This window comes from Bos indicus, chromosome 5 (genome assembly GCF_029378745.1).
Source record: "Bos indicus isolate NIAB-ARS_2022 breed Sahiwal x Tharparkar chromosome 5, NIAB-ARS_B.indTharparkar_mat_pri_1.0, whole genome shotgun sequence".
Classification (NCBI taxonomy): Eukaryota; Metazoa; Chordata; class Mammalia; order Artiodactyla; family Bovidae; genus Bos; species Bos indicus.
In genome coordinates, this window is record NC_091764.1 from 86,571,569 (window position 1) to 86,591,248 (window position 19,680).

The following is a 19,680-nucleotide window of genomic DNA, read 5'->3' on the forward strand; positions in this document are numbered from 1 at the left end:
TCCAAGCCAGGCTTCAGCAATATGTGAACCGTGAACTTCCTGATGTTCAAGCTGCTTTTAGAAAAGGCAGAGGAACCAGAGATCAAATTGCCAACATCCGCTGGATCATTGAAAAAGTAAGAGAGTTGCAGAAAAACATCTATTTCTGCTTTATTGACTATGCCAAAGCCTTTGACTGTGTGGATCACAAGAAACTGTGGAAGATTCTGAAAGAGATGGGAATACCAGACCACCTAATCTGCCTCTTGAGAAATTTGTGTGCAGGTCAGGAAGCAACAGTTAGAACTGGACATGGAACAACAGACTGGTTCCAAATAGGAAAAGGAGTACATCAAGGCTTTATATGATCACCCTGCTTATTTAACTTATATGCAGAGTACATCATGAGAAACGCTGGACTGGAAGAAACACAAGCTGGAATCAAGATTGCCGGGAGAAATATCAATAACCTCAGATATGCAGATGACACCACCCTTATGGCAGAAAGTGAAGAGGAACTAAAAAGCCTCTAGATGAAGGTGAAAGTGGAGAGTGAAAAAGTTGGCTTAAAGCTCAACATTCAGAAAACGAAGGTCATGGCATCCGCTCCCATTACTTCATGGGAAATAGATGGGGAAACAGTGGAAACAGTGTCAGACTTTATTTTTCTGGGCTCCAGAATCACTGCAGATGGTGACTGCAGCCATGAAATTAAAAGACGCTTACTCCTTGGAAGGAAAGTTATGACCAACCTAGATAGCATATTCAAAAGCAGAGCCATTATTTTGCCAACAAAGGTTCATCTAGTCAAGGCTATGGTTTTCCCTGTGGTCATGTATGGATGTGAGAGTTGGACTGTGAAGAAGGCTGAGCGCCAAAGAATTGATGCTTTTGAACTGTGGTGTTGGAGAAAACTCTTGAGAGTCTCTTGGACTACAAGGAGATACAACCAGTCCATTCTGAAGGAGATCAGCCCTGGGATTTCTTTGGAGGGAATGATGCTAAAGCTGAAACTGCAGTACTTTGGCCACCTCATGTGAAGAGTTGACTCATTGGAAAAGACTCTGATGTTGGGAGGGATTTGGGGCAAGAGGAGAAGGGGACGACAGAGGATGAGATGGCTGGATGGCTTCACTGACTTGATGGACATGAGTCTGAGTGAACTCCAGGAGTTGGTGATGGACAGGGAGGCCTGGCGTGCTGCGATTCATGGGGTCGCAAAGAGTTGGACACGACTGAGCAACGACTGAGTATGATCTGATCTGGTCTGATCTGAAAGGTCAGTTTCCATTCCAATCCCAAAGAAAGGCAATGCCAAAGAATGCTCAAACTACCGCACAGTTGCACTCATCTCACACGCTAGTAAAGTAATGCTCAAAATTCTCCAAGCCAGGCTTCAACAATACATGAACTGTGAACTTCCAGATGTTCAAGCTGGTCTTATAAAAGGCAGAGGAACCAGGGATCAAATTGCCAATATCCACTGGATCATCAAAAAAGCAAGAGAGTTCCAGAAAAACATCTATTTCTGCTTTATTGACTATGCCAAAGCCTTTGACTGTGTGGATCACAATAAACTGTGGAAAATTCTGAAGGAGATGGGAATACCAGACCACCTAATCTGCCCCTTGAGAAACCTGTATGCAGGTTAGGAAGCAACAGTTAGAACTGGACATGGAACAACAGACTGGTTCCAAATAGGAAAAGGAGTACGTCAAGGCTATATATTGTCACCTTGCTTATTTAACTTATACACAGAGTACATCATGAGAAACACTGGGCTGGAAGAAGCACAAGCTGGAATCAAGATTGCCAGGAGAAATATCAATAACCTCGGATATGCAGATGACACCCCACCCTTATGGCAGAAAGTGAAGAGGAACTAAAAAGCCTCCTGATGAAAGAGGAAAGTGAAAAAGTTGGCTTAAAGCTCAACATTCAGAAAACTAAGATCATGGCATCTGGTCCCATCACTTCATGGCAAATAGATGGGGAAACAGTGGAAACAGTGTCAGACTTTATGTTTTTTGGGCTCCAAAATCACTACAGATGGTGACTGCAGCCATGAAATTAAAAGACGCTTACTCCTTGGAAGGAAAGTTATGACCAACCTAGATAGCATATTCAAAAGCAGAGCCATCACTTTGCCAACACAGGTCCATCTAGTCAAGGCTATAGTTTTTCCAGTGGTCATGTATGGACGTGAGAGGTGGACTGTGAAGAAAGTTGAGTGCCGAAGAATTGATGCTTTTGAACTGTGGTGTTGGAGAGGACCTTTGAGAGTCCCTTGGACTGCAAGAAGGTCCAACCAGTCCATCCTAAAGGATATCAGCCCTGGGTGTTCATTGGAAGGACTGATGGTACAGCTGAAACTCCAATACTTTGGCCACCTCATGTGAAGAATTAACTCATTGGAAGAGACCCTGATGCTGGGAGGGATTGGGGGCAGAGGAGAAGGGGACGACAGAGGATGAAATGGCTGGATGGCATCACCGACTCAATGGACATGAGTTTCAGTGAACTCCGGGAGTTGGTGATGGACAGGGAGGCCTGGCGTGCTGTGATTCATGGGGTTGCAAAGAGTCGGACACGACTGAGTGACTGAACTGAACTGAACTGATAAGGTGTTTTAGTTAAAGGTACACCACATCTTCGTCAATTCCTCTAGTCACCTCTCATTTTCCCTATTAACGTGTCTGAGAATTAGCTTAAATGACTATGCAAAAGCTCACAAAAAAGTACAACTTACTGTGTTTACTTGCACTGTCTCCTACTGACATCCTGTTAAGTATCATAAATTCCATTTTGGGGTAACTAATTGAATCATTTTATTATACTCTGTGCTTTAGAGGTAGATGATTCAGTTCAGTCACTCAGTTGTGTCAGACTCTTTGCGACCCGATGAACTGCAGCACGATAGGCCTCCCTGTCCATCACCAACTCCCGGAGTTCACTCAAACTCACGTCCATCGAGTCAGTGATGCCATCCAGCCATCTCATCCTCTGTCGTCCCCTTCTCCTCCTGCCCCCAATCCCTCCCAGCATCAGTCTTTCCCAATGAGTCAACTCTTCGCATCAGATGGCCAAAGTACTGGAGTTTCAGCTTTAGCATCATTCCTTCCAAAGAAATCCCAGGGCTGATCTCCTTTAGAATGGACTGGTTGGATCTCCTTGCAGTCCAAGGGACTCTCAAGAGTCTTCTCCAACACCACAGTTCAAAAGCATCAATTCATCGGCGCTCATCTCTCTTCACAGTCCAACTCTCACATCCATACATGACTAGTGGAAAAAGCTTAGCCTTGAGTAGACGGACCTTTGTTGGCAAAGTAATGTCTCTGCTTTTTAATATGCTAGAGGTTACTGAGTGTAAAAACACTTGTGACTTTCTAGCTTGTCCTTTACTAATTTTAGTAAATTAGTCTTTTATCTTGGCCTTTCCTAATTTCCTCCTTGGTTAGATGGTGCAAGATCCATACAGCTGAATGCCAAATCTTCAGAGTCATTTAACATTTCATTCTTTTTTTTTTTTTACTCTGAGTGCCTCATTTTGCTGTTTATTCTTGAAAGACTTTACTTCAAAATGAAGGCAATGTGCTACATATGTAGCATTATTGCCCATACACTTTTAAATCAAAACCTGAGAGGCAATCCATGCCCAGTATATTCCTCAAAGATAGTAAAGTCTTCATTGACCCAGAGACTCTAATATCACGTTGATGGAATGTGGTTTGTTCTTTTTTCTTTTTTAATGTAACTGTCTCCTATTTTAGCAGCTACATTTACTATAAAGATAGCCTGTTAAGCTGGTGTCCTTGGTGCTCCTGGGCTTGGCTGAATATATATACAGCAGACTTTCAGCAAAAAAAATTCAGAACATACAAAGCAGCTGAAAGTACTGTTTTCATCCCCAAAATAAATCGGGCAAGGCTGTATGTTTTTAAATATATAATTTATTTCAATGTCAGTAGTATATAATCTTATAGAACTAAAATTGATATAAACTCTTTTGTTTCCAGTTCCCCTATTGTATTTTATATCAATCGAAAATTTAAAATATTTTGTCTATTAAATCATTTATCCAGCTTTGATGAACAGAGACATGGATTCCAAAGCCACTAAATTAAGAGAATTTTTCATCTAGTATAGTTGTACTACTGTCAGAGATTTTGTAGAGATAAAGTACATACTGTATGAAGAATTTCAATATCCTGTTGGTTCTTGATAGAAACATTCGTTGGGTCCCTTCCCTGTAATAATTACCTTAAATAGTTGATTATTTTCTGTGAACATTTTATTGTGTCATTTTATAGCTGTTCTGCAGTAAATGTGATTCATTTGTGTAATTCATGACTGTGTTCCTGAGAAAATGAAGTGCATAATTAAAAAGAAACCTGGGCAAATTTTATGAAATCCAATAGGTGCTTTTCTGAAAGCTGTTCTGGAACCATATCACCCTCAGATCAATGATGGAGAGTGCTAGAGAAAGTTGTAAACCTTTTATTGTATGCTTTTCTGTGCTTAAAATCACCCAATTACTTAACTTGGAAATAGTTTAAAAATCTCATGTGGTTTAGATTAAGCATTATATTTTTCTTGAAAATAATTTACTTTGTGATGCCATGTTCTCATGAATTCAAATCAAGCACTGCATGCTTTCAAATGACTTGATGTCTTTGCAGATCTAATTTTGGTATATTTGTTATCTCAAATAATTCGCCAACTCAATATTTTGGCTTAGCAATCCAAATCAAATTGTGGTCCAAGTAGCAGGCACTCACATCGAATGTACAGAGACTTGACAAGCAATTAGCAATGAATATTTAAACGTCTTCATTACCCTTACATGAGAGATGCAGATGGCATTTAGGGAGATGGCAACCAGAGGACACTACTGTGAATTACGTTTCTATCATTTGGTCACCTGACTATTGGAAGACTCTCTGGGCCCCATGCCACTTCTATACTTCTACTGTCTGGCTAAAAATAAAGTAGGCATTCCAAATGCTGTAAAAACAGGTTGCTTCCATGAAATTTCTATGCACATTTTGTGATTTGGGAAGGTTGTCTCCAAGGATCCCAGCATACATCCTTGCGGCTTAGCAGACCCAAATGCCAAGACTGTATAAGGGGATTCTGCGAATCAGAGTTCCTTCAAAATTCCTACTGATCGTTGGCTTCGGTTACCTCAGTATAACGTGCTAAGTGTGCAAAGGTGAATAAATCAACGTCTCATCCCTTCCTGAAGCAAATGTACCCAAAGAGGGGGAAAAATAACTTTTAGAGTTGTTACAAACATGGCCCATATATGGCCCAAAGGAAAAAAAAAGTCTTTGAATAATTATAATTTCCAGACTGAGATCTCATTATAAATTTCTTTTTTAAGGAAAAAACAACACTGGAGAGTCTGACTCAGCAACTGGCAGTCAAACAGAATGAAGAAGGAAAATTTAGCCATGCCATGATGGATTTCAATATGAGTGGAGATTCTGATGGTTTGTGAAAGTTTTCATATCTATTCCAGTAGTGTGCAGAAGTATCTGTTTAATGCCAATTAAAACTACTAAAAATTATACCAGACAGCCACCTCATACCTGATCATTACAGTAAGAGTTCACATGTTCTCCCCAGCACACTCTGTGAGATAACATCTATTACAGATAAAGAGATTGGCCCTTAGGAATTTGTAGTCGTTTTTTCCGAGACCACAGAACTGTAAGTGCCAAAGGGCAGGTCTAGGGTTCAAGATGGCGTGATTCTAAAGTGCATGCTGTCAATCATTTCCCCTCTCACTTCCATATTTCTTATACCTGAATCAAACTTTTCAGAAATCTGTTATCCCTAAGCTCATTTTAAAGTTTTCATTTGTCAAACCCTGACCGGAATACAGAGCTCAGAGGACATTTTCAGGATAGTTTCTTGCATTTGGGATCCTTTCCCTCTTAATGCTATCTACCATACAGTCAAGCGTCCTGCCTACACTCTGTAGCCCATCTTGAATTCAAACTGTGCAGCCTCGCACTTCCCAAATGTTCCTCGAGCCTTCTGTTGTCTATATCATCTCTGAATGTTCTAAACATCCACAGGAACAACTAAATAAACTGATGCTCTAATTCTAATAGCACAGCAAAGAGAGAAGAGTGCTTTCCCTCTTACGCTTAGCGCCGACTGGGAACCTCTCTCCCAGATCAGGTGGCATACATGCATTTTAAGAGCATGGTCCTCAACTTGGTTACTACAGCAGAAGACCCCTGTATATAGAAAAGACTGCCCCAGTTCCAACCAGTGAGAAGCCAAGGGACTAGCCAAGCTTGAGCATTTGACCAATAATTCTGTTGAGGCCAAATTTGAGTGAATTGGATATCTAAAAAATGTCTGTGTTTTTCTAGCCTGTTGGATCCAAACATTTCCTTCCATCTTCTACTCTGCTTAGCTAAGATAATCCTGATCTAAGTACTTGCAAAGAACTTATTTAGCTTTCATGAAGTCACATAATGTTCATTTTAAGGCTTATCTTGCTGTAAGGTGTAAGAACAAGAAAAGGAGGATGTGCAGATGATCATTTGGTAGCTACAAACCCATTTTAGAAAGATGTCACCGTATATTAGCACTCATTTTTGTCAGTAAAACACTTACTGGTAATAACACATTTCATAAATTTTAAGTTGTATTAGCATGATAAAATATACCCATGGTACTCAGCATTAAAACATCAAAATGTTTGTTGCTGTTATGTGTTAAATTCAGTCATGCTTGTATGCAAAATATTTTCCAATCTTCATCAGACCAAAGAGTATATTATGAAAGAGAAATAATGGGAAACTCCAAATATGCTGTGTTTTCTGTTTGCTTCAGGTCTTCGAGGTCTTCAAGTCTGGGTCATTTTGGTTAATTCCTATTCCTTCAGATTAAGACAGGGAAAGGAGTATGAAGGAAGAAAAAAAGCAAAATCAGTACTTTTGTTGATTATACAAATTCTCAAAAGCCCCAAAATATTTGAAATTTTTACACGCTACCAGAATATATCTCTTTCATATTTTATAATGATAACCCTGGAAAACTTGGTGCCAGAGTTCTACATTTTGCTGCTGCTTGCTTTCTTTGCCTAAATTCAAGTATCTCAGGAAGCAGTTTAAACTGCTGAAGCCATTCTACAAAATTGGATAAAGCCTAGAGGACTGACCGAAGCTCCTCAAGGTTCCCGTGTCCCTCCTGGTTGTGTTTCATCCTGAGTTTCCCTGATTGAAATGTACTTACCAGTGGAGCTCTTTGCATAAATTAGATGTTGGGGGAAAACTCAGGAAAATGAACATATTATCTTTTTCACCTTATATATGTAACTGTAGACTTCCTAAGAAACCATTGTAATGTACCTATTCATTTGTTCTTTTCCCACCATTTTTATACATCTTTTGAGAAGCAGACTAACATTGCTGCATTAGCATATTTCATGCATTTATTAACACATAATTTCAAACACATTACAGGAGATATCTGTATTGTATTTTAACCTCAAATATCTATTTAGCAGTGTTTTTATTTATATAGCCTCAGAGGAAGAAAAAGGACATGAGTAGGCTATGTTCTGACAGTCTTCAGGTGAGAGATACTTCGTTACCTATAGTCACCCGTTCTGCTGAATAGATTGGTGTCAATTTTGTGAGCTTTTCAACGTAATATTTCTACACTACCAGCATGCCTGTTGACCTAACCCAACTATCTTCTTTGCAGTTTGCATCAAATATTTTTCTTGTGATGGTTTCTTGTATGGTCTTGAAAGTGAACAGTGAACAGTCCTCTGAAAGAAAGGAAAAATATACTAGAAATGAATTTAAAAATACAAATATATTTGGCACCACAAGGCTTATCACAGAAACTTCATAAACAAGCATCAGACTCAAGAACTGGAAGTACCATTATCAGATGTGCTTTTAATTTTCAGATATTTTAATAGACTGTAAAACAGTAATGCAAGGAAGGGATTGCCAAAAGTTTTAACACTAACGTGAAGCAATGTCCCTGTTTTTAGGAAGTGCTGGAGTCTCAGAATCAAGAATTTATAGAGAATCCAGGGGGCGTGGTAGCAATGAGCCCCACATAAAGCGTCCAATGAATGCCTTCATGGTGTGGGCTAAAGATGAACGAAGGAAAATCCTTCAAGCCTTTCCTGACATGCACAACTCCAACATCAGCAAGATACTGGGTAAGAAGAGTATTAAGGGTTTAGTGATGTGTGAAATACAGGTACAGTTTTGTTCTCGGCATTTGCTGAAAGAGATTGGGTTTGGAAGCTAAGCAGCTCATGTTTTCTACATATCTAAAAAAGAGGTACCCTTATTGAGCCTTTTCTTCTGACTATGAAGCATTCCACATTCATCAAGAAATAATGCCCAAATTCTGTGTGTTTCTATACTAGTTATTGCAATATTTTCTCTTCTTTAAAAATCTAAAAAATATTTATACTAAGACTAAGGGAAAAGGTTCTTTTCATACAAGACTCTCAGTATTGGTATTGATATTATTTTCCTTTGTAAACACCATAGAATTCATCATGTCATGGGGGCAGGAGTGGAGGAGGAAATGATGTCTGTTTTAATACTATAATTGAAAATCAGTTTAGGTTGTCAGGACACAATTTGTTGGGTGTGCATTATTTAGTTTTTACTTTTGGTAACCTTACATGTATTTTCAGTATCATTTAAAAAGGGACTTCATTTTGATGTTTGGCAAAACCAATACAATATTGTAAAGTTTAAAAATAAAATAAAATTTTTAAAAAAAAGGGACTTTTCCTGCTATTGCAACTTTTATCTTAACAGATGACAAAATACATACATAGACACTGAAGCACACAGCAAAACTGGGTGAGAGCAAAGAGTACTGATTATAATGAGACCTATTATAATGAGATTATGTGATTATAATGAGACCTTAAACACCAGTTTAAGTCTCAGAAAGAAGGATAGGAAGATTGCATTTCTTTGGTGCAGTTCTCTCGACATCATCGTCATCTTCACCACCTTTATCTTTAAGAGCATAGTGTCTAGGTCTAGGTTCTGGACAACCTAAGCAAATTTTTATTATTATTTGAATTCTAAGAGCTAAATAATCAAAAATAGAAAAGGAGCACTGTATCAGCACATTTTGCCTGTGACAAATAAGTAACAAAATTTGTCAAAGTTATTAAAGCTTTGTTAAAATCCATATGCACTTGGAATTACATGCAGCTCAGGCAGTGTGCCTTTTGATTCTTTACATTAAGGAATCGATCATCTGAAAGTAGTTACTAAACATGTAATGTGTTTTTATGATCCCATATTTTCCAACAATGGTAATAGATGCTTCCCAGTCTACAGTGTACATTTGTAATGAAGCAAAAAGAAACAAAAATCATTTACTGCTTAAACTTGTGTCTCAGTTTTTATCAAAATGATTTTGAGATATTTAGATGAAGCTTATCTCAAAATATATGAACATGTGAAGCTTTATGTGTACATAAATATGAATATTTATACATAAATATGTATCCATCTATAATAAAAAACTGGAACTGAACAAAAGGAAATGGACATGTTTCTGTACCTCTACTATCTCTCATCTGTTTTTCTTTTTATGACTATATATTCTACCTTCCATATGAATTTTTTCATTAAAAAAATACCATATCTGTTTCATTTGGAAAAACTCTATAAAACAATAAAATACTTTATGTAAGCTTATCTCATATTTTAATATATCAGTTATAATCACATTAGAAATTCCCAAATTTCAAAAAAAAACTAAAAACTAAAACTGTTTAACCTGTCTGTATATCATTCAATTTATGTACCTGAATACTAAAAAAATAATAATGACTGATTAAAAGGTTACTCCAGATATAATAGAAATATCAGTTTGGATAACATGAAATAATTTAGGAAATAGAGAAAAAGCCTTCATGGGAAAGAGATGTCTGGCTAAAAGAATTCCTTTCTGACTTGAAGGAGAGAATATTAGAATGACTATATGATCATATAAGTATATGATCATATCATAATAGGCTGCATGAAAGAGAATGCTGCCTAATTTAATTAAGGTTTTTCAATGAAATTGTGCTGATTAAATATATAGCAGAAAAAAATCCACTAAGGTCTTGGGCTTCAATATTTAGTCATAGCTTCAAACAAATAAATGATCTTCAAATATCCACAAGATCATTCTGAATGGCTCATTTCATATAAAAGTACAAAGAAAGCTTGATGTTTTCCTTTTTACTGATTGTTTTGGATAACAGCCTCCGACAGCATGCCGCTAATTCATTCTGCTTAAAACAGGCGCTTGAGCTGGGTTGACATTTTACGTAGTCTCTGGGGATCCTAGTTGACATTTTAAAGGGCTTCTAAGCATTTTATAATACCCTAAAATCTGGTTTTAATAAGCCATTCTGCTGAAATTGTTAACATAAGGAATCACCTTTTACTGTTTGGCACTAGATCAGGAATGGGGGACATCTTTTTCTGATTAGATATACAGTAGTTGGAGGAAAATGTGCAAATTCATTACAGACCCCGTGGAGATGACACTGTTGCTCAGCTCAAACCCATCATTTTTTATTGTATTGCCAGGTTTAGAAAGGGAAAGAGCACTTTTAAGATTGATTTTTTTTTTTTTCATTTTGAACATCAGAAATTTTTGGTTGAATCTTCCTATATGTACTTGATTCTTTTTTCATTGTCAAACGCTAGTCTTTTGAAAACAACAGGTGACTGACTTCTTGTACATGGTCAGAGTGAGAAGCCAGCCACACCCAAATCAAGACGTTTTCATCTTCTGAAGGTAGCCAAAACGCTGCCCTCCCACTTTCATCTGGTGTGTTTAGGGGGTTGCATTACTGTTACAAACAATGGTGGCTGTACCTGCAAAGCCGTTGAAACCAAAACCAAACTTGTCATTTGATTAACTTCATTCAGAAGCTACTCTTAAAAAATGGAAACTGCATTTGCCACCACACTGAACCACTGTACTGATGAGTCATAAAATAGAGTAGTTAGCTTAAGCATTAACTGGGTCAAAATGCTCCTTTAATTCTTAATTTTGAAAAGACATGTAATAGTGAGATGGCCCTATTTTTTTTAACTTAGTTTAGAATTCAGTGATACTTTCAGAGAATTTATATTATCTAATATCAAATATTTTGATTCCGGTTCATACAGAGTTAGAAACCAACTTATTTGAGAATTTATGCATCTTTTACTATCGTTTTCCTGTGCGTGTTAGCCAGAACAGTGTTAAGTTCCTCTGCTCCCGATTCCCACTGCAAGATCTTGACCATTTCATTCTTCCTCCCTAGGCTACTCCTCTCTTTCTACCCCTATAGGAGTCATTTTTGCAGCAGTGCCTTCCTGACCTATAGAATCCTGATCCCATGTCCTTATGATATGTTCTCATAGCTTCCTGTACTTTCCACAATTGTAACTGAAATTATACATTTGGCAATTACATATTTAATCTGTTTCTCCTTAGCTGGAATATAAGCTCTAAGAAAATACGTAGCATAGTGACTCATCACAGCATATAGTTAATACAGTGTCATGCATATAGTAGGAAATCTTAAAAATAGCTCTTACCTTCCAAGGCATATTACTATGAGGCATAAACATTCCCTTTCCTTAGAGAAAGTTTCTTTTTTGATCTAATAGAACATTTGAACTTAGGGAAGAATCTTTGGCAGTTCCTATCATGAGAATGCTAGTTCTTTTGTTCTACTGGTGATATTTTAAGTCAACTATTCCTTGAGCCACTGTTCGATTTCTCTTGTTATTCAGTAAGTTATTCTGGTAAGTTCACTTTTCCACGCCCTGTTCTGAGGTTAAAAATTCTGATATACATACTTACAAGACAATCCACAAGAAGAATTGATCCAGTTCAATAGTATTATAGCTTTATTTGTGTTTATATTTGCCCTAAGAACAGCATGATTTCCAAGTGCCTCTAGGAACTAATATTAGATAATAAAGAGTGTGAAATATACCTACAAATGATATGACCTGAGCAGCCGACTAAATGTTGGACACTGCATTTAAACACAAATTTAAAAGAAATAGAAAAATAAAAAAAAAAAGATCTTATGGGCTGCAACAAAAAAAAGAAAAAAGAAGTCAGAAGAAAAAAAAAAAAAAAGAAGAAGAGAACCATTCCTCTTCTCCACACAGCTTAAGATTCAGAATAAATATGCTAGAAGAACTGAAAAAAAAAAAAAAAAACAGTTCAAACCGTTATTTGAACTTTAACCTGAGTTCCTGTTGTAAATATAATGAAATAATATTGGCTATCTAGGTTGGAAAAAATTTGTTTACAAATCTTTGTAATATTTACATGGATATACCCACCCAGGCACATCTGTTCCAATAGGAAATAATTCCAAGGGAAGAGAAGTCCCTTTCTCCGCATTTCTTTAATAAATGTAACAGCCCAACAGTTAGAACTGGACATGGAACAACCGACTGGTTCCAAATAGGAAAAGGAGTACATCAAGGCTGTATATTGTCACCCTGCTTGTTTAACTTATATGCAGAGTATATCATGAGAAACACTGGGATGGAAGAAGCACAAGCTGGAATCAAGATTGCCGAGAGAAATATCAATCACCTCAGATATACAGATGACACCACTCTTATGGCAGAAAGTGAAGAGGAACTCAAAAGCGTCTTGATGAAGGTGAAAGAGGAGAGTGAAAAAGTTGGCTTAAAGCTCAACATTCAGAAAACTAAGATCATCGCATCCGGTCCCATCACTTCATGGGAAATAGATGGGGAAACAGTGGGAACAGTGTCAAACAATTTTTTAGGGCTATTGCAGCCATGAAATTAAAAGACGCTTACTCCTTGGAAGGAAAGTTATGACCAACCTGGACAGCATATTCAAAAGCAGAGCCATTATTTTGCCAACAAAGGTCTGTCTAGTCAAGGCTATGGTTTTTCTAGTGGTCATGTATGGATGTGAGAGTTGGACTGTGAAGAAGGCTGAGCGCCAAAGAATTGATGCTTTTGAACTGTGGTGTTGGAGAAGGTATTGGAGAGTCCCTTGGACTGCAAGGAGATCCAACCAGTCCATTCTGAGGGAGATCAGCCCTGGGATTTCTTTGGAAGGAATGATGCTAAAGCTGAAACTCCAGTACTTTAGCCACCTCATGAGAAGAGTTGACTCATTAGAAAAGACTCTATGCTGGGAGGGATTTGGGGTAAGAGGAGAAGGGGATGACAGAGGATGAGATGGCTGGATGGCATCACGGACTTGATGGATGTGAGTTTGAGTGAACTCTGGGAGTTGGTGATGGACAGGGAGGTCTGGCATGCTGCGATTCATGGGGTTGCAAAGAGTCGAACACGACTGAGAGACTGAACTGAACTCAACAGCCCATATTGAGGAATTCTCGATATTTGTAGGAAAGAACAGTTCATTAGTGAGCTATTTGTATTTGAGATGTGTTATGGTTGAATGATGGTGATGGACAGGCAGGCCTGGCGTGCTGCGATTCATGGGGTTGCAGAGTCGGAAACAACTGAGCGACTGAACTGAACTGAACTGATGGTTGAATGATGAATTCATTCGCAAGGTTTAAGAAGTTGCTTAGATGGCTTTGCAAGGCAGGTAAAGGCAGCAGTACCAGTACATATTAGGCCAATTCCTGATATTATTTTCTTTGTGCATTTGGGTAGAGTTTTGGGCTTCCCTGGTGGCAATTGTGGTAAAGAATCTGCCTACCAATGCAGGAGACAAAAGAGACACGGGTTAAATCCCAGATCAGGCAGATCCCCTGAAGGCAGGCATGGCAGCCCAAGGTATTCTTGTCTGGAGAATCCCATGGTTAGAGAAGCCTGGCAGACTACAGTTCATAGAGTCACAAACAGTTGTACACAACTGAAGTGATTTAGCACACACACACGAACTGATTACTTGCAGATAAACATCCACAAATAAACATTACTACTACTATTTCTGTTACTACTACACATAGCCATACTGATAGAAGCAAAACTTTAAATCATCTGTATTATGAAAAAGCATAAACCATTTTTAATTAAGCTTCAGACCTCAAAAATCAGTCGTTTTTCGCAATCTTCGTTGAATCCAAACCAAAATTAAAAGTGAAAGGAAAGGGAAAACCAATTTGGACTAACATTACTAATACATACTTTATCACAGGAAGTGACAATTTCATATATTATTGAAAATAATTTTTTAAGAGAAAAATATTACTGTAAGTTTTGCTTTCTGGCTTAAAAATATTTGATAGATCCTATGTAGTAGGTAGATATAAGTATGTAAAGACACATGTTGTACCACACTTTTGATTTCTGTCAAACCTGAGTCAGTAATCTTCAATTTAATAGTTGTGTGAGCTTTGGTAAGTTACTTCATCCATTTGAACTTCAATTTTTTTCATCTTTGGAAATGGGTATAAATGCTGTCTGCTAGTGAGATTGTGGTGAAAGGTAAAAATGAAAAAACTTATGTAAAGTTTTTATCAAGGTATCTAATGCACAGTTGTTAACCCAGGGCATGTTCACTAATTATTTCTTATAATTAAAATTTTAATAAAATGAATTTTTAACTGTAATCAAGTTAGCATACTTAAACATTTGGGGGAGAATAAGCAGTACATGTAATACATGTTAGAAGGACTTCCCAGGTGGCTTAGTGGTAAAGAATCCACCTGCCAATGCAAGAGACTCCAGTTCAATCACTGGGTCAGGAAGATTCCCTGGAGAAGGAAATGGCAGCCCACTCCAGTCTTCTTGCCTAGGAAATCCCATGGACATAGGAGCCTGGTCTTTGTAGCCTAGCTACAGTCTATGAGGTCACAAAGGAGTCAGACAGGACTTTGCAGCTAAACAACAACATGTTAGAAACCTTTGTAGTAAGTAATAAACTCCCACATAAAAATATTCAATAGCTAGACAGTTATCTTCAGATTCAAAATACATAATGAGTCTTTGCCTAACTTTTCAGTTCATAGTTGAATTACATCATGGTCTAATGTAGAAATGAAAGATATCGCCATTAAATCTACTGTGAGCTTTTAAGTATATTAGGTACAAGTTTGACTAAGTTGTTAATCCAAGGCAAAAAAAAAAATATATTGCTAAGTGTCTGTATTTGAGTACACAGTTTCCTTGGCACAGACACCAACAGCTCAGTCAAAGCTCACTAATCCTAACCTTTTTATATATTTCTGGGATATGGCCAACATTTTTACTTTAGATTTTCATATTCTCAATTATACTGTTAGGATCCTCAGCCACTGTGCAAATGGGAACTTTAACCTTTTTTTCCCATAGGATCTCGCTGGAAAGCTATGACAAACCTAGAGAAACAGCCATACTACGAGGAGCAAGCCCGTCTCAGCAAGCAGCACCTGGAGAAGTACCCTGACTACAAGTACAAGCCCAGGCCGAAGCGCACCTGCCTGGTGGATGGCAAAAAGCTGCGCATTGGGGAATACAAGGCAATCATGCGAAACCGGCGGCAGGAAATGCGGCAGTACTTCAATGTTGGGTAAGGAGCTTACGGTCCGGTCCTTTTCCCATAGGGAACCCTTCCAGTTACTCTTAACGGGTTGGAAAGTGTATTTGTTTAGCTACAAAGCAGCATTTTGAGAAAGAACCTGGCACGGTATATTTTGTGTGACTAAGCTGTCCCCTTATAATATCAAGGAAGAAAGTTGCAAGTGAGTTCACTCCAGGCTCCTAGAACAATGGCTCTGACCAGAGCTTTGTTTAAAGGCTGGTTTGAAAATAAAATGAGAGTAAAGAATTTTGAAGCTTCCTATTAAAAATGTAGAAGTCTTACTGGTTTTCTTTTTTCTTTTTCTTGCTGCTTTTCATTACTTCCAAGGCCTCACCTTGTAGATTCCTTAGCAACTAACAATTGAGATAATATGGTATAAAAATGAAAGAAAGACTTGTTTCTGAATATAGAGAGGTCTCTGGGCTCTCAAGGCACATACCTGGCCTTAGAAAAAAGATCACATAAAGGGATTCTGTTTAGGGCACAACAAGGTTGTGAGTGGATAAGTTTCCTTCTGAATTAAGGATGCCTCCCTCAGTATGGGGCTTCCCAGGTATCTCAATGGTAAAGAATCTGCCTGCAATGCAGGAAACGCAAGAGATGGAGGTTCCATCCCTGATTTGGGAAGGTCCCCTGGAGTAGGCAGTGGCAGCCCACTCCAGTATTCTTGCCTGGAAATTCTCATGGACAGAAGAGCCTGGCAGGCTACAGTCCTATGGGGTCGCAAAAGAATGGGACACAACTGAGCACCCTCTCAGTATATCTTACCCTGCTCCCTATGGCAAGGCCGAAAACCACACTGCATTGCAGAATTTTCTCAAAAAACACAGAAATAAAGTTTTCATATTTGGAACAGTAATAAAGATCCTGTGAGCTCTGAAAATGGCAAAAAGATACTTTTTAAAAAAAAAAGGCTTTTCAAGTGTGTCCTGTACCCTCCATTCCCATGAATGTGTCTGCTTGATCAGTCCAGAAGGTCTGTGATTTATATCTCAGTGCCTGACTCTTCTCCATGTGGAGCTCAAAACCCAGCCTTCCTTGGGGAAAAAGTAAACATGAATGAATGAAAGAAGACATAAATGAACATCATCTGTTAAATCCTTCTTACTGGAACCAGTTACAGGATCTATGGATCCCAATGTAATATGAAAATGCAAAGTGAAAGTGAAGTCGCCCGACTCTTTGTGACCCCATGGCCTGTAGGCTACCAGGCTTCTCGGTCCATGGGATTTTCCAGGCAAGAATACTGGAGTGGGTTACCGGTTCCTTCTCCAGGAGATCTTCCCGACCCAGGGATTGAACCCGAGTCTCCCACATTGTAGGCAGACGCCCTACCGTCTGAGCCACTAGGGAAGTCCCCCAGGTCCTTGGTAAAAAGTTTTTTAAGGAATTTCAAGATAGTGACGACAGAATTCTAAACCTAGTGTGGGATTTTTGTAAGCCCTGGATACTGTACAGCTGCAGAGGTGGTGCACCCACGAGGCCAGCCTTCTACTCCCACTGATGATCTCCCCGTTTCAGGGATGAAGTGGACCATGTGCTAGTGTTCACTTCTAGTGGGTTCTGAGCAATAAATTTTTATGTTAAGAGCTCAAATACTTCAGGATTTTTCCATTAAAATTGCATTATCTTTAGGTTTAATCTTTTAAAAATTGTTTCCACATGTTACAGTGAAGGATAAATTAACTTTGTGTCAAGGACTTGAGTTCTGTTTATTAATCGATTTCTAAACCTCAGTTTCTTTCCAGAAGTTAAAAATGTAACAGTCATTTTAAGAATCAAATGGGCAACATGTAAAATTGCCTTGTAATCTATAAAGCATTATATAAAAGTAAGGTACTTAGACCAAGGTAGGATACCATTTTCAAATGTCAGGCAGTAGGGTGAAAATTAAGACCTTCAATTTGGTCAAGCCAAGCAAATTCATTATAGAATAAGGCCTGCATCCAACCCTCCACTCACCTAGGGTCTCTTTTTGGGAATTCCTCTCTGACAGGCAACAAGCACAGATCCCCATCGCCACGGCTGGCGTCGTGTACCCGGGAGCCATCGCCATGGCTGGGATGCCCTCCCCTCACCTGCCCTCAGAGCACTCCAGCGTGTCCAGCAGCCCGGAGCCCGGCATGCCTGTTATCCAGAGCACGTATGGTGTGAAAGGAGAGGAGCCACACATCAAAGAGGAGATCCAGGCTGAGGACATCAACGGAGAAATTTATGACGAGTACGACGAGGAAGAGGATGATCCGGATGTAGATTATGGGAGTGACAGTGAAAACCATATTGCCGGACAAGCCAACTGATAAGGGTCAAAAGATTGTTGTGACCTTAGGACTTAAAGAAGCCCTAGCTGGTTCATCCTTACCAGTGGCCAAGCACATTAACTTTCTCATACACTGACTGTTACTTTAACTGTTAGTCTTAACTAGTTGGGACATCAGCTGACTAATAGACCTCAGCCTCAAAAGGCTTGGAAAGGAAATAAAAATACAACAAGCAGACAACAATATCAACAACAAGAGATTGAAATAAGCTATGGGTAAAATAATGCCAGTAATTCAGCTGCTACATCCAAGCACTGAAGTCTTACCCGTCAACTTTTTTTTTTAATAAACTTTATGGCTGTTTGTTCTACAATGTTCTAGAAATTCTCACTCAGGTACACAGTGCCAACAAGTGGCTTGTGAATGTGTTTTGTTGTTTTGTGCTACAATTTTTAAAAGAAATAAGTTTTGTTTTGTTTTTCGGGGTTTCTGGGTTTTTTCCTTTTCTTTTCTTTCCTTTGGTTTTTTGTTTTTGTTTTGTTTTGTTTTGGTAATGCACCTGACAGAAAAAAAAAAAAAAAAAAGAAAGATGACTTTCTCTTTCATTCTCTCCACCTTCTCCATCTCTGTACTTTAAAGATGGAAGTCTGTGCATGGGGGGGAAGAGGGAAAAAGAGCCTGTTTTTAACTTCCTTGGTATCCACCACAAAATAAGCAATCATTTTCTTTAGAGGACTTTCCTTATCTGTTGCACACCACACTACATCTTTGAGTAAGTGCCAAATTTGTGCTCAAGTGTTGATCCAGTTGATTTTTTTCCCTTTCCTTTTTCCTGTTCCTTCTTAAATTAGGACAGTGTTATATCTTAGACAATCCCTTGAAAAACCTGAAATACCAGCAGCTGGTGAGATTTGACTTTTTTTTTTTTTAATGGAAACTGTAGGTGCTGTTCTCAGGTGAAAAGAGAGAGAGAGACATAAGAAATTTAGAGAAAAAAATATTTTCTAATCTTGGATTTTTGTGTGTATGTATGTGTGTGATTATGGTACTAATAGGAATAATGTTGGATCATTGTGAGTTAAACCCACATCTGGGGATGAAATCCCACATCCTTCTAAATGACTGGTCTGGAAGCATCCTTGACCTTGACTTTGCACTTCAAATGACAACTTAACCAATATAGGGCTCAGAAATTATATTTTTAAATTTCTAATATGATTATTATTGGATGGATCAGGTGGCCCTGTATAGTAGAGGGGTGCGTGTGTAATGTGGAAGCCAAATTCTCCCAGATGTTCCACTAACATTTGCTACTTAACAATTTCTGTTTGTTTTTCCTGTTGGTAACTTCGAGCAAAACAGTCGTTTCCTTTGAATATATTTGCCCATTGTCTAGAAATATAGGATTAGCTTATTTCTTCAACATTCCATCCTTTCCTGATCAAGAAATGGAACTGATGATTTTATAAGGTATTCTTAATCCCTCCATGAAATGAGATGGAGGCCATTTGCATTTCAGAATTGTGGGCCAGGTACATTTCATGCCATAAAAAGCAGGATTTGTTAAGAAGTCATTGCAACGCTTGCCACTGCTCTACTCTTGCTGTAAGATGTATCCACTGAAGTCCAGTTTCTGATTCCAGCAGCGTGTGTGCACAGAGCAACACTGATGGTGAAAGGACTGCCTGGTTAGACTCTGCTAGCCAAGTGCCAAGGCAGTTGTAGGGCTCATTCAAATAAATAGGAAATCATCTAAAGTGAATCAGCGCTGCTCATGCTGAAGCATTAGACAGTAAATACTCCAACCAGTAGATTGGATGTGCTATGGTTTTCACTCCAGTCATCATTTTCCTGTCCCACCCTCCCCAAACCTGACCCTTAAGTTTGATTTTTA

The 19,680-nt window shown here is 38.4% G+C and overlaps 1 protein-coding gene across 35 annotated transcripts in view; it reads left to right on the top strand.

Moving 5' to 3' along the window:
- Positions 1–19,680, top strand: part of SOX5 (SRY-box transcription factor 5) — a 1,171,821-nt gene that overhangs the window by 1,149,267 nt on the left and 2,874 nt on the right. For all 35 annotated transcript variants that reach the window (XM_070788609.1, XM_070788604.1, XM_070788607.1 and 32 more), the window contains 4 exons: positions 5,363–5,471; positions 8,006–8,179; positions 15,297–15,513; positions 17,522–19,680. The exon at positions 17,522–19,680 is cut by the window's right edge and continues 2,874 nt beyond it. In XM_070788609.1, coding sequence (XP_070644710.1) covers positions 5,363–5,471; positions 8,006–8,179; positions 15,297–15,513; positions 17,522–17,825 — 804 coding nt within the window. In that variant the 3' untranslated portion in view covers positions 17,826–19,680. The remainder of the gene's footprint in view (positions 1–5,362; positions 5,472–8,005; positions 8,180–15,296; positions 15,514–17,521) is intronic.